This window comes from Lytechinus variegatus, chromosome 10, assembly GCF_018143015.1.
Source record: "Lytechinus variegatus isolate NC3 chromosome 10, Lvar_3.0, whole genome shotgun sequence".
Taxonomy (NCBI): Eukaryota; Metazoa; Echinodermata; class Echinoidea; order Temnopleuroida; family Toxopneustidae; genus Lytechinus; species Lytechinus variegatus.
Window position 1 is genome coordinate 8,000,280 of NC_054749.1, and position 15,444 is coordinate 8,015,723.

Genomic DNA, 15,444 nt, shown 5'->3' on the forward strand with positions numbered 1-15,444 from the left:
ACATGTAGCAATTAAAGATTGTGAAAGCTTACGAGAACAAGTGCTACCATTTTGTGTGTTAAACTCTTCCTTAAACACAAAATTTCAAATGAATGCAGAGAGAAGATATTTCTTTATCATCACACATGATTAAGTACAAAAAATTAATGGCTATATTTTCTTTGAACATGAGGTAGAAGTCTTCTGGCTGATATGATTTTTTGCTGTCTACAATGCATACAGATAATATTACATTAGGGGTGCGTCGTGGTCTAGTGGTTCTGACTCTAGCCTTTGAAACAGAGGGTCGTGGGTGTTTTCCTTCAGCAAGAAATTTATCCACACTGTGCTGCACTCGGCAGGAGTAATTCCTTGCATGCACTGAGCGCCGGTGATGGTAGCTTGAGCTAAAGCTGGGGTAATAATAGCAGCGCTTTGTATCCCCAGGCAAAAATGCTATATAAATCCAGCTATTGTTATTATCATTATTATTATTATCAAATCGCTCACTAATGAATTAACACTAAACAATGTCACAGCATCAAAAATACTACCATGCATCCATAAGCTTTAATGTGATACGAATCTTATTGAGAACTAACCGATACAATAATAATAATAATGATAATAATAGGCATTTATATAGTGCCATCTAGCTAGGAATAATCTATTCTAAGATGCATATTATTATTACACAAGCTTTAGCTAGAGAGCTGCCTTTCAGCACTCGCTGCTTTCAAGGAATTAACACTGTCAGGTACCCATTCACCTCACCTGGGTTAAGTGCAGCACAATGTGAGTAAATTTCTTGCTGAAGTAATTTCTCATTTCATGGATAGAATTCAAACCCACTTCCCTCTGCTAAAAGATGTGGTTCAGACCACTGGCGGATCGAGGGGGGGGGGGCACAGCCGACCCGTGCCCCCCCCTTTCCAGAGGCATAATTAAAATTAGTAATGTAAAAATGCTGTTAAAACAAAAAATGTGCCCCCCTTTTGGAAAATCCTGGATCCGCCCCTGGCACAGACTTTTAACAAGGTACCTGAAGCAAAAAGCTCCATCTTAAATTCAATGCTGCATTTGTTTGATAAATTAAGAGTATGATTTGTATGGAGATTGGCTTTTAATATAAGGCTCTGCCTTTCTGCCTCTCCCAATGCTTTCATTTGTATTACCTACTTGTTTTATGTTTTCTTTATCCCTATGTCTGTACTCCTTTTTATGTCTGTATATATCAATATTGTTATATGATTTTAAAGAAAGTAATGAATTAATGAAATGTCTGAAGGGTTCACGAGGCTGAGTGTTACAAATGTTTGTCTACATCTAAAGATATTTTTGCTCAGGCCTTATCTTCATTCATTGCATTCTGATACATACACACTAGAAAATACTGCACTCATTTTAACCACCTAGAAGGCTACAAAGCCTCCCAAACTCTGTCACACTAATATCTATCTACATTACATGAAGATGGAAGTGTGGTGCTTCAATAAAGCCAACTACCCACCTTTTGGGAATGATCTCAAACCAAAATGAAGATTAATAAGATGAGGCTAAGCAGAAAATAATTTTGATGTAGACAAATGTAAACATTGGCCTCGTGGGCAGACCTAAAGGTATGACCTGAATACGTACTGTCTATCGGCTAGACGTTTCATATGATGATGAATGTATTCCAAATATTTCAGTGGCACTTTGAATTTCAGAAAAAAACATATTGCAATCTTGATGAAACTGTGGACCAGTGATATATTTTACAGAACAGATACACCCAGGTTCATAACCAATAGGTCAACCCATTGCCTACCGATACTGGGTGATTCCTGTACAAAGCCTATAGGAATCATAGAATCCGGTAGTCAATAGGTTAACCCATTGCCTACTGATACTGGGTGATTCCTGTACAAAGCCTATAGGAATCATAGAATCTGGTAGTCAACAGATTAACTCATTGCCTACTGATACTGGGTGATTCCTGTACAAAGCCTATAGGAATCATAGAATCTGGTAGTCAACAGGTTAACCCATTGCCTACTGATACTGGGTGATTCCTGTACAAAGCCTATAGGAATCATAGAATCCGGTAGTCAACAGATTAACTCATTGCCTACTGATACTGGTTGATCCCTGTAGAAAGCCTATAGGAATCATAGAATACGGTAGTCAACAGATTAACTCATTGCCTACTGATACTGGGTGATCCCTGTACAAAGCCTATAGGAATCATAGAATCCGGTAGTCAACTGATTAACTCATTGCCTACTGATACTGGGTGATTCCTGTACAAAGCCTATAGGAATCATAGAATCTGGTAGTCAACAGGTTAACTCATTGCCTACTGATACTGGGTGATTCCTGTACAAAGCCTATAGGAATCATAGAATCCGGTAGTCAACAGGTTAACTCATTGCCTACTGATACTGGGTGATTCCTGTACAAAGCCCGTAGGAATCGTAGAATCCAGTAGTCAACAGGCTGAGAGGTTTATGAAACACGACCTAGGAGCAAGGTCAGACGAGCGACTACTTCAACCATTGTATCGTCTGAAGATGAACCAGGACTAGCCACAGCTGACATGACCCTAGATGATTTAAGGATGTATAAATATGGCAGCAAGATGAAGATGAGGGGGAAGGGTTGTATCGGGAAGGAGTAATGGGAGATGGAGGAGGAGGAAGAGAAAATATAAGAAGGAAAAGGAGGTGGAGGTGAAAGAGAAAAGGAGAGGCGGAGGAGGAGGAAATGTAGGAAGGAAAAGGAGGAGAGGGGGATGAAGATGGGGGAAGGGTTGGGTGGGAAAGAGGGAGGGAGATAGAGGAAGAGAAAATATAAGAAGGAAAACAAATAGCGGGAGAAATAGATGAAAGTATTATGAGGATAAGGAAAGATGGAAAAAACAAAGTGTAACTCAATTAAATAAATGCATGCTCCAATTTCATATTACATAGAAATATACCATTACCTGTCTCTATTAACTTTTTCATTTAAAATACCTGACACAAGTTAAAATTCATATTCATTTCTAAAAGAAAATACAATACCATCACATTACTCATTACAAATGTAATAAATATATGTTAAAAGGCTATTTGTCTGAAAAAACTACATTGTACCTAGTTGTACACCAGAGTAACAGATTCATGCTATAACAGATGGACATATGTAAACAGGGATCCATATTATGTATGTATTTACTAGACATATATTTCACTCATTCTTCTTGATGTTTTTAATTGACTCTTAGACTCTTCCCAATCCAAACTTCTATGACTGTATTATTCAACATGGAACCTACAACTAAATTAAGCATTTTATGAAATAAAAGGGGTGCCATCCTGGAAAAGGGCCCTTTCAGAGACAAATGCTTTCAGTCACATTTTTAATGCAAAAAAAATCAAGTCTTAGAACAATGAAAAAATGAAATTCTTCTACTCCTCTAATAATGTTCTTTAAACAAAATCTGAGACTTTCCCTATTTTGAAATAAGAGTTTTCAAACAAATGGCCATGTTCATGGTATTTTACTTATATTCCAAACATATTTTAAACATTATCTTCTGGCAAATCATGTTTGAAAAAATATTGCTTCACCTGTGTCTATTGATTCTTTTGCTCATCAAAACAGAAAGACACGTTCTTATTTTTTGTTGAGGTAATGAGTTTATATTCTTGATCTTCATTACGTTGTCTTTATTTTATGTCACCACTGGGGAGCGTTTCATCAATATTTTCATCCGACAAGTTGTCAGATCTGACATCTTTCCATGATTTTGATTGGCTGAGAGGCACTGTTCCTATGGTAACTGTCGGATAGAATGGGACTTGTCGGATAAAACATCCGACAAGTCCTTTCATGAAACGCTCCCCTGGTTTCATCGTTTACAGGGCCTCATGGAAGACCACCATCAAAGGTGATGAAGAGTCCTGTCTACTCATCAGTAATAAACAAATAAATGAATGAATAAATAAATACATAAATAAATGAATACATGAATGAATGAATAAATGTATAAATAAATAAATAAATATGTAGAGAAAAAAAGAGAAATACCTACTTTTTATGATACTCTTCTAGAATTTTTCCTGATGGATTATTTTCAAGGTATTTTGTGTAGGCCGACCAGCTCTGGATATAACCAATAAGGTGAGATACTGACCACTGTAATCTCAGCTCCAATGAATCATCTCTGTTTCAAAATGAAGAGAATAATGAAAAAAGGGTACAACAATGTTAACACCTCCAAACTTTTTACAGAGATAATTATGCTAGGTAAAAAATTTCATTATTTTTAATAAGTGATTATTTTTTTATTGAAAAAAGTCACTTAATTCTATTTATGACCAAAACAATAAAAAAATAAGAATTTGATTTTGATACCAGAATATTTTCAGGTACACTTGGTATAGAGAATACTTTTTTTGAAATAGCATTTCAGCTTTAGATGGTCAATTAGAGCAAAAGTATGATTTCATGCATAAATTAGCATAACTGATTAATATAAAACAGAATATATGAGTTTAGCCCTAGATGCATAGATTACATAATTCTCTATCATCATGCCAATGTTAGATGCATTCATGCAATCCCCTGCCGAGATCTCAAGGGGGGAGGGGGCATAATGCCTACCTGGTATTGACAAAGAGCTAAATACCCTAAGAGTATTAGGGTATTCCATCGATTGTATCGCATACATTCGTAATTCCGAAGCTTCGTAATTCCGAAGGTTCGGTTATTCCGAAGGTTCGTATTTCCGAAGGTTCGTAATTCCGAAGGTTCGTAATTCCGAAGATTCGTCAATCCGAAAACGAAATAAGGTTCGTCAATCCGAAAACGAAATAAGGTTCGTAATTCCGAAGGTTCGTCAATCCGAAAACGAAATAAGGTTCGTAATTCCGAAGGTTCTTTAATCCGAAAACAAAATGAGGTTCGTAATTCCGAAGGTTCGTCAATCCGAAAACGAAATAAGGTTCGTTAATCCGAAAACGAAATAAGGTTCGTTAATCCGAAAACGAAATAAGGTTCGTAATTCCGAAGGTTCGTTAATCCGAAAACGAAATAAGGTTCGTTAATCCGAAAACGAAATAAGGTTCGTAATTCCGAAGGTTCGTTAATCCGAAAACGAAATAAGGTTCGTTAATCCGAAAATTAAATAAGGTTCGTATTTCCGAAAATGAAAAATTATTCATTTTGGTAACAAAAACGGTGTTGTCATTACAAGATTACACGATATTATGCAATGACGATCGATGATACATGCATGTGTTGTGGCCAAAAGCATGTATTTCATTAAGAATATGCGCCCTGATCAAGCATAGGCTAATTTCGATTTTATCTGAGCAATTGCTGCCTAAGCAAATGGTTTAAAGATGCAGGGGATCAAGTGTGTTGGTCGCGTGCGAGTAACCTCTAGATAATAGGATTTGTATTGGAGGGGATGTCATTTTTAATAACAGCTTCTGCTGGTAATAAAAAATAATACTATAATAATGATCCTTGTGAGATGTTGAAAGCGCGAATCGCAAGCTCAAACTAGTAGACATTTCATGTAACAAGACGTGAACTTAAACATTCTGAGCAGTTTTTTTTAATCGTGAGAAAGATGTGTATCTTTCTAAAGAATTAACTCGAGGGCGAGCTGTAATTTGTTTATATAGTGACCTAAGTAATCTTTTAAGGACTGCATTTAGTGACTCATGAATAGAATATATATCTCACAAACTAAATAATGAGAGCGCGAACCGCAAGCTTAAAATTTGTGATATTCCACCTGAAAACTGGACATTTTTTGTAACCAGGAATAGAATGAGTTCCTCAATAAACAATACTTGATGCGAGCGAGAAACGTGAGCCAAAATTTTCCGATTTTCCAACCTGAAAACTGGACATTCTAAGCATTCTTGTTAAAAAATAATAGCTGGGAGAACAGTTTTCAGAACTGAAGTGGCTTCCCTATCTATATCATTATTAACATTCTAGGCCTACATGAAATTTCCAAAAGTTTGAGCACGTGATTCGCTCGCAACATCTCACAAGGATGCCCTTTTAACAGTAATTGACCAAAAAAGGCGAATTTTACATCTTCAGATTTGATTTCTCCCCCCCCCAAACCGCTTGCTCGCTACGCTCGCAGAAATGAAACGTAAATATATAATTTATCAATCAGTGATCACTTAATTTTTTTGCTCAATTCAATTACTACAAAACACACAACCTCTTTACACAGATGATAATCTCATGGTGAAAATATACGTTTGCACCAAATTGCCCCTATTGGTCCCTTTTTTGGCTTTGCCCCCCCCCCAGGAAAATATATTCCGCCGCCACTGGTTGAAACACGCATCGTCTTCATGGCTAACTGCAAAAAATTCTTTAAATGTCCCCTTTAGATCAGGTCAGAGCTTATATATTTAAAATTTCTGTTTGCGACCTTGCTCGCAGTTATTATCTAAAGTTAGTTACATAGGCATTTCGTTTTGAAGATCACAAACATATTGCCCATCATATTAAAAAAAAATATATAGCTCGCGCTCGCATTATTTAAAAAGGGTTTATCATGTTATTACATATTTACTTTTTTTATAAGTATAAAGCTAATTATTGACTGTTAGGACTACCCTTTCAAAGAAACAAACAAAAATCAACTTTAAGCTGCTGATCGAGGAAAATGTGGCTGAAAAAAATATTGCCCCCCCCCCTATTTGACGAAAGTTGGATCCGCCGGGAGGGAGGCAGGGGGCACTTGCACCCCCAAAATGAAATAACAAAACAGGGAAATGAATATTTTCCAAAATGGGAAAGTTCCTTTTTCAAAAATAAATATGCGGTTTTTCGTGTTTTTTCGAAATAAAATACTTTTTAAAGTATACAAGTTAAGTTTTCAGGCTGGAATATTGCAAATTTTCAGCTTGCGCTTCGCACTCTCATTCGATTGGTGAAATATGCATCCTAAAGAGGTCACTAAATGCTTTCTTTAACAGGTTCCTTTTCTGGTCAGTATGTTTAAGCTGCGTTTTGCGCTCGTGTTAATTTTTTAGTTAGATGCACATCTTTTTAATGACAGCAGAAATCTGCTCGGATTTTTAAAAACTTATTTTCATTTCTTATTGAAATACCCTAAAGTTTTAGCTTGTGATTCACGCTCGCAACACCTCGCAATTATGCCATTTTAAGAATAATTGACCCCCCAAAACGTTTTACAACTTCACCTTTGAATTTATTTTACCAAGCCGCTCGCTCATTACACTCTCTCCCGAAAAATAATGTCTAAATATACGATTTGCTATAATAAGAAATCACTTCAAAAAAGGTTTTTTTCTACTTAATCACTATCAAACACAATGACTTCAAGCAGATGATAATCTTAAGGGGAAAATATCACCAAAGTGTCCATTTTGACGTATGAGTTTCATTTTTTGGCTTTACCCCCAAACGAAAATTCGTTCGGCCGCCCTTGCCTTCCCATCCTCATAACAATTGAACGGCAACAGTGTCCCCCGCCCCCTCGCCTCTGCTTTCCCGGTATTCATTTTTCGGATTAACGAACCTTATTTTGTTTTCGGATTAACGAACCTTATTTCGTTTTCGAATTAACGAACCTTATTTCGTTTTCGGATTAACGAACCTTATTTCGTTTTCGGATTAACGAACCTTATTTTGTTTTCGGATTAACGAACCTTATTTCGTTTTCGGATTAACGAACCTTCGGAAAAACGAACCTTATTTTGTTTTCGGATTAATGAACCTTCGGAACAACGAACCTTATTTCGTTTTCGGATTAACGAACCTTCGGAACAACGAACCTTATTTCGTTTTTGGATTAACGAACCTTCGGAACAACGAACCTTATTTCGTTTTCGGATTATCGAACCTTCGGAACAACGAACCTTATTTCGTTTTCGGATTATCGAACCTTCGGAATAACGAACCGTCGGAATAACGCCACAAATGTTCGGATTAACGAACCCTTTTTCGTTTTCGGATTAATGAACATCGAGGTATAGGCAATTTACGTGTTTCGGAAATACGAACCTTCGGAATAAAGAACCTTCGGAATTACGAAGCTTCGGAATTACGAAGTGTAACCGATTGTATCACAGCCATATTTTTAAATGATTCTACACATCAAATGAGAATTAAAGAATCTATAGTTTATTCTTGGAGCAAAAAAACAACAACAAAATAATAAGATATCATTAAATGAAAGACCTAAAATAAGGAGGGCTGACGACATAATCCACTTCATATATTTTTTTGTATTTGGATGTTCATTTTTTCATGGATGCAAACTTCAAAATGTAAAAAGAAATCATCACTCTTTTGTTGTTTAAAATCTTCTCATTTCATCCTTAACCCTAACAAGTGGAATGCCTCTGGCCGTCTCACCTGCATCACGCGGTTCAATATAGCAGCAGTGCTGACTTTGAATACTACTCTAACTCGCACAAGATGTTCAGTGATACATGGTTACTCTTATGTCCACTTTTTATGAACTAGACCAATAAACTTACAGAGATATGATGGTTATTCAACAAAAAAACCCAACATGGCCAAAGTTCATTGACCTTACATGACCTTTGACCTTGATCATGTGACCTGAAACTCGCACAGGATGTTCAGTGATACTTGATTACTCTTATGTACAAGTTTCATGAATCAGATCCATAAACTTTCAGTTTTGATGGTAATTCAACAGATACACCCAATTCGGCCAAAGTTCATTGACCTTTGACCTTGGTCATGTGACCTGAAACGCGCACAGGATGTTCAGTGATATTTGATTACTCATATGTCCAAGTTTAATGTACTAGACTAATAAACTTTCAAAGTTATGATGGTAATTCAACAGATACCCCTGATTCAGCCAAAGTTCATTGACCCTAAATGACCTTTGACCTTTATAATGAGACCTGAAACTTGCACAAAATATTCAGTGATGCTTGATTACTATTATGTCCAAGTTTCATGAATCAGATCCATAAACTTTCAAAATTATGATGGGAATTCAACAGATATCCCCAATTCGGCCAAAGTTCATTGACCCTAAATGACCTTTGACCTTGGTCATATGACGTGAAACTCATGCAGGATGTTCAGTGATACTTGATTAACCTTATGTCCAAGTTTCATGAACTAGGTCCATATATTTTCTAAGTTATGATGACATTTCAAAAACTTAACCTCAGGTTAAGATTTCGATGTTGATTCCTCCAACATGGTCTAAGTTCATTGACCCTAAATGACCTTTGACCTTGGTCATGTGACATGAAACTTTAATAGGATATTCAGTAATACTTGACTAACCTTATGGCCAAGTTTCATGAACTAGAACCATATACTTTCTAAGTTATGATGTCATTTCAAAAACTTAACGGTTAACCTCAGGTTAAGATTTGATGTTGACGCCGCCGCCGTCGGAAAAGCGGCGCCTATAGTCTCACTCTGCTTCGCAGGTGAGACAAAAAGGCTGAATCAGCCCCCCCCTCGACATTTTTCGCGATAAATCTGCCGCGCAAATTTTTTTGACCGCGTCGCTCGCTGACTTTTTACTTTCAAGTCTCGCGCAACTTTTGAGACCAAAATTGTGACCCCTTTACGCAACATTTCGTAAGTGCATGCAGACCCAAAATTACTCAAAAACGTGAAATTGTGTAAAAATCCAATGCAAATAGTGTTTTTAGCCAAAATTCATAAATGTATCATTATTTTTCCTTTTACTGCTTAAAATCAATTAATTTTATATTTTTTATGGTCAAAATGAAGTCCCCGACAATTTCCATTAAAAAAAAAAAGTCGAAAAACAACGAAATACACAAAGAAAGTTAGAAAACAATAGAAAACATAAGAAAATAAATGTGATGTTGAAATTTTTTAAAAATAAATTTGATCAGGTGCCTATCTTGAGTATGTGAAACAAAAATTAGCATTTCAGGGGCATTATTTTATTAATTAGAGCAAACTTATGATTTTACGCATAAATAAGCATAATTAATGAAACATGAGATTTTTTGCAGAATTTGATGCTATAGTTTTGTAGATAATGCCATGGGTAACGCGTGTGCCAATTTTTGCGATTGACGGCCGAGATCATAAGGGGGGCTGAATCAGCCCCCCCCCCCCCCGTCTTCTTAGGCGTTGAAATAGCCCAGTCTATTTAGGGTTAATAACAATATGTCATAAACAAATAGTCTCACTCTTTCAGCCCACAATTTACCTCACAAAGTCTGGAAAAGGTATCTCAAAACCTGGCAGGTTATTCTCAACAAGTTTTCTCCTTGGATTCCAGTAAGAACCAAGCTCTTTATTGTAAAGCTGAAATAAAAATAAGATAGTAATTTTAAATTATTGTAATAATATTGTAATAATGGCAGATTATCATTAGTATTAACTGCCTACTCTTATACAAATAATGCAGCAAGATCTTAACGTGCAAAGGTGGTGACTCTCCTCTACACAGGGCCTCCATTTAATGTTCTACTGTACTACTGGCATATTAACACCCAAAGACATAAAAAATCTGACCCACCTCATCAAAATAATCGTCCAGTTTATTCCTCACATCTTCATTCTTGTGATCCAACCTAGGGTTTCCATAATTGGTGATAGCTAGGCATCCACCTGGCTTTAAGACCCGCCTACATTCCTCACAGAAGGCATGGAAGTCAAACCAATGAACAGCCTGAGAGCATGTAATGAGATCCACTGATTGATCTTCGAGAGGAAGAATTTCTGCTGGGGAAACTCTAAAGAAGGAGAGAGAGAAAAGGGAGAGTGAATCAAGAGAAAAGGAAGTACATTTGTTCAATTATCTTATTTTCAACCAAGATGGATCAAAATTTCAAGTGACAAATTATAGGATATATCATGCGTTGTATATTGAAGCTAGATTATGTCCATCTGTCTGGCTGATTACAAGCATAGATTTTTTTTTTACAGAGAATCAATTTAAAAGATAGCAGGTCATCACTGAATCTGATAAAAAGTTACAACTTTTTAATTGGTTGAAAAAAGACAATGCCAACCACTCGTAACAAAAACTCACTGGCCCGTATTCTGAAGTCGGGTTTAACTTAAACTCAGGTTTAAAGTTGTGGTTTAAGTATGGATAGCCAATTGTTACAAAAATCACTAACGGCAGATATATTATTTCAGCTCATTTGGCTCTCAAATCATTCATAATTGTCTAGGAAGTATAAATAGATGATTATCTTCACCATCGATGAATCAGGAAAGAGCACAGTAAAAATAAGAAACATACAACTTATAAAAATTTTGAGACTTTTGGCTTCCCATAATTTTAGCACAGAGTTAGACCATGGTCTAAGTTAAAACTGACTTCAGAATACGGGCGAATTAAAGTACCCAAATATTCTATTCTAAAACATATTACTCAATTGGTCTTTATAATGTTCACAAGGCTCTCAACTGAAAATTCAAACAAAGGACTCACTTGAATTCAACATTGGGGGCGGTATTTGCCTTCGCTGCTGCCTCCACCTGTGCTGGGCTCACATCAAACCCGATGACATGTTCAAATTGTGAGCTCAAGCCGTAGGTCCCTTGGCCAGATCCACAACCAACGTCTACAAGCAGCTGATGGGGAGGGGGCACCTAGAGGCAATTAAAAGTCAAGATTTATTTATTCAATGTAAATACAGGATAAAAACAATGAATCGTATCTGCAAATCTGTTTTTCACTGATGTCCTGTCAACATATAATAATACATTCCAAACATAAACAATGAGAGATCTGCAAAATAAAGAATAATAAGCCAAGGTATATTAATAAGGGATTATGTCAGACCTTTTGGTACCAACAAACTTCTTAGTTGGTTCGAAAAAAAATGTAGAGCAGCAATTGTGGTCAACAAATACTGAACTTTTCATAATCAACAACATTTTGGCATATTTTTTGTGTTACTGCAATATATCAACATAATCATAAAGCCATTATTGAATATTCAATATTGCATAATTTTGATACTGAAATATCGCCTAGCACTATTTCACAATCCTTTCCCCCATATTCATCATTCTAACCTTTTCACTCAAGAAGGATGTTATCTTGTGAAACAGCTCGGCAGGATATGTGGGTCTGAATTTGACGTAATGATCAACGTGAGTAATGCCTTCAAACAACCTGTATGACATGGTGTCTGCACTGTGACCAAAAAAAAGGAAAGGGAAGAAGATGAAGAGTAAAATACAAAGAGCGATTCCATACGTGTTGTACGGGATATTTTGACAATTTCTAGTTTCCTAGCCAAATGCTTGAGCAATAAAATTTTCTTTTTTTTTGTCGATAATAAAGCTATAGTGGGTAGTCATGTGAAAAACTAATTACGAACCCCCCCAAAAAAAAATGATTAAGGGCAAATTATAGGTGAAAATGTTGCATGTCATGCTCAGAAATGTCCTGTAGGATATGCAACATTTTAACCTCTAATTCATCTATGGACGACACATTTTTGTTGTTTATCAGTTTTTTGCATGTCTACCAAGTGGTACTTTAATATTACCACAAAAGAAATTGAAGTTCTTCGTTTGTTTGGACAGCAGGTTGAAAAATGTTTTGAAAATGGTGATTTTTCTAGCATGGAATCGCCCCAAAAGATCACTGAAATTATATGAAACCATCTAGGCTCTCATATCAAGGAATTGTGAATTCTTAATTGAAAGATGACCCACACTGGTGGATCCAGGCAAGCGATACATTTCCCCTCAATATTTCAACATCATTGTACCAGTGTTAGAGCTACAATTGTACATACAGTAGTGGAAGGCAGAGGTCGGGCCCAAACGGCATAAAAGCTTTTTGACCACCACTCATCACGAAAGACACTACTTCTATCCACGGTCCACCAGTGTTTCAAAACTAACTTCTTGCAAAGAGGAATTGCACTTGCGTTAATTTAAATCTTGAATCTTGTTTTATTTGCATAATTTACATTAAACATTCTTTTGATAAATATTAGTTTATTTTTGAAGATTTGCTAGTGTCAGATCGTTATTACATTGATGTTCCTTCACTTTTGGCTTTAAGACCACAACTCGTCCTGAAAAAACTTTGAATTGCCATGAAATAGCGAGTACCACTAAAATGGGTCTAGCTCGAACACTGCATTGAACATACACAATAAATATAGATTAATCTAAGCAAATTCTCATCTGCACCCCTCTCTTTTCAAATAGAATTTACACCATAACATCACAGGGGATGCACAATGGTATTAAAAGTGGGGAAGGGGGTGGCATGGGTGATCCGCTCACGTTTTTTATTCAATGGGGGGATGGTGTTTTTCTAGATCATGAGTAAATTGTACGAAGGTGGGCCCCACATAACTGTGCACCTGAATTTCTGTTTACTTCACTGTTTACTTCACAAAATCTTTCGGTTGATAATGTTCCTTATATTCCTGTAACTGTGTAACAAAATCTTACAATTATTTTAAAGAAATATATGATTTTCTTGGAAAAACCTCAGGAAGTCATATTCAGAATGAACCAAAAAAGGTGCTCCATGTCTGTGCACCCATCATTTTATAGTCTTTACATGTGATTCAGGGATTTTGATGAGAATGGCAGAATTTTTGAGGACGTCACATTCTTTAGTAGAATCGCACAGATACACGTATGCGCAGACTAGGGGGACTGCACAGACTTGCTTGGGGGAACCCCCGGCGGGGGGCACTCATAATACGTGGTGGGTACTATGTCATGTATGTGCCGCAGAAAGGACGCCCATTTTTATCTTGGTCCAAGGCATAGCATTTTTAATATTATTGTGAAAAAGAACCCCCCCCCCCAAAAAAAAAAAGAGAACTTCTCAAAGTTTTCCTCTTACACAAATTGAGCCTGTCTGCTGCATATAGAATTCTATGTTTTTTTTTTTTTTTTTTGCATCATAATTTCATGCTAAACGAGAGAAATCTTTCCCTGCAAGTGCAGCTGCCGCGCCCTTCCGCTGCAGCGCTTCATCCACCGGGACCGGCCGGGATTGAACTTAACAAGTTAGCGTACACGGTACCGGTACTACGACGAGTGACACGAGCGAGTCGTCATGATGTGCGAGCAATTGAAAACAGAAGAATCAATGTAAAATTACAATATTTCCAATTATAATATTACCGCTTCTTACCAGAAAATCGTAGTTGGGTCAGAGATGCTGTACTAGATTGATTCCTCGGCTGGTTTGTCAACAATAGAGTAGGGCCTAGTGGCTAGATCGCTTCCGATCTCTCGCTGGCGCAGCTTGCATTATTTTAGGGAATTCCCCGAAATGTATAGTTGTCTCATATGCAGGGCCTAGGGCTTGCAGTGTGGCTAATTTATTCCTGATATATGCATTGATATGGAAATATCAATCAACTCTATGAATGCTGATTTTTCATATGATTTGGATAGTAGATATATGATTATTGGCAACTTCGAAAAGTTACTTGAACCAAACACGATCGGATGATCAAATTCAGGCAAGGCCAAACATACTATTTTTTGTATAGTGGTCTGCGGTCATAGACTAGATGACTATCCACAAAAAATATTGAAAGAAGAAGATAAGACAAGATGTTATTTTATAATAATAATAATAATAACAATAATAATAATAATGATAGTGATGATGATGAAAATAATAAGAAAATAATAATGATGATAATAATAATAATGATGATGGTGATGATGATGATAATAAAACTACTACTACTACTTTACCTTTACCTCAAGTTACTACTACTACTACTACTACTACTACTACTACTATACTACTACCATAATCATCATTATCATCATCATCGAGAATGTGTTTTTTTTTCCAAATTAAGCCCACTTCCCGCTATATAGCTCATGGTATAAATTTGAAAAATAAAATGCACTTATTGTTTTACATTGTCATACATGTCCTCATGAAAGAAAACATATTTTTACAGGGCCAGTTGATTTTAGCTGGACCAGGATTGGAGACCAATTCCGTCAACTGTATTCAATTTGATGCAAAGAAGTATACCAGTTATTTTTTTTTTCAAACTGGTGTTACTGAAGGGTTGGTTGAGCTATAGGCATGCAATAGGGAGGGTAGTCAAATTAACGCACCCTTTCGGGAAAACCGGGGGACTTTTCATGCAAGGCCGTGCTGAGTACTGTCCTGTAGTTGTTTATGTATGGGTAAGTTTGTGAGGGTATATGTATAGGCCTACGGTGAGGGTGTGATGTGGGTGAGGGTGTAAGAGCACGCGCGCGTGTGTGTGTAATTGAGGAAGGAAACAAGGGAAAACATTCCATATTTTTGTGCATTTTTATCTTAAAGTTAGGCCTAGGCCTAAGTTTTGGTGCACGCAAGGCCCCTCGCCGGCGAGCAGGTATATGGATTACCTGTGGACTGTCGACGCACATATTAATTCAAATCAAAGGCTTTATTCCATTTCCATTCAAAACATAATACAAAGTAGTATAAAGTAATACAAATCA

General features: G+C 36.6%; 1 protein-coding gene across 1 annotated transcript; it reads right to left on the reverse strand.

The window, feature by feature from the left end:
- Positions 1-2,149: 2,149 nt before the first annotated feature.
- LOC121423227 (putative methyltransferase DDB_G0268948) lies at positions 2,150-12,129 on the reverse strand. The gene is made up of 6 exons (XM_041618546.1): positions 12,019-12,129; positions 11,429-11,589; positions 10,505-10,721; positions 10,193-10,290; positions 4,037-4,168; positions 2,150-2,563 (listed from the first exon to the last, which is right to left on the reverse strand). Exons 1-6 carry the CDS (start codon positions 12,127-12,129, stop codon positions 2,467-2,469), a joined length of 816 nt encoding a protein of 271 aa, XP_041474480.1. The 3' UTR covers positions 2,150-2,466.
- Between the last annotated feature and the right edge of the window lie 3,315 nt (positions 12,130-15,444).

Bases quoted from the DNA above. Each gene is read 5' to 3' on its own strand.
- LOC121423227 (XM_041618546.1), bottom strand. From the start codon at position 12,129: ATGTCATACAGGTTGTTTGAAGGCATTACTCACGTTGATCATTACGTC. The intron at 4,169-10,192 runs GTAAATTGTGGG...ATTTTGAAACAG, and splicing joins CCTTTTCCAGACTTTGTGAG to AGATGATTCATTGGAGCTGA. The intron at 2,564-4,036 runs GTAGGTATTTCT...TAAATCATCTAG, and splicing joins CTAGAAGAGTATCATAAAAA to GGTCATGTCAGCTGTGGCTA.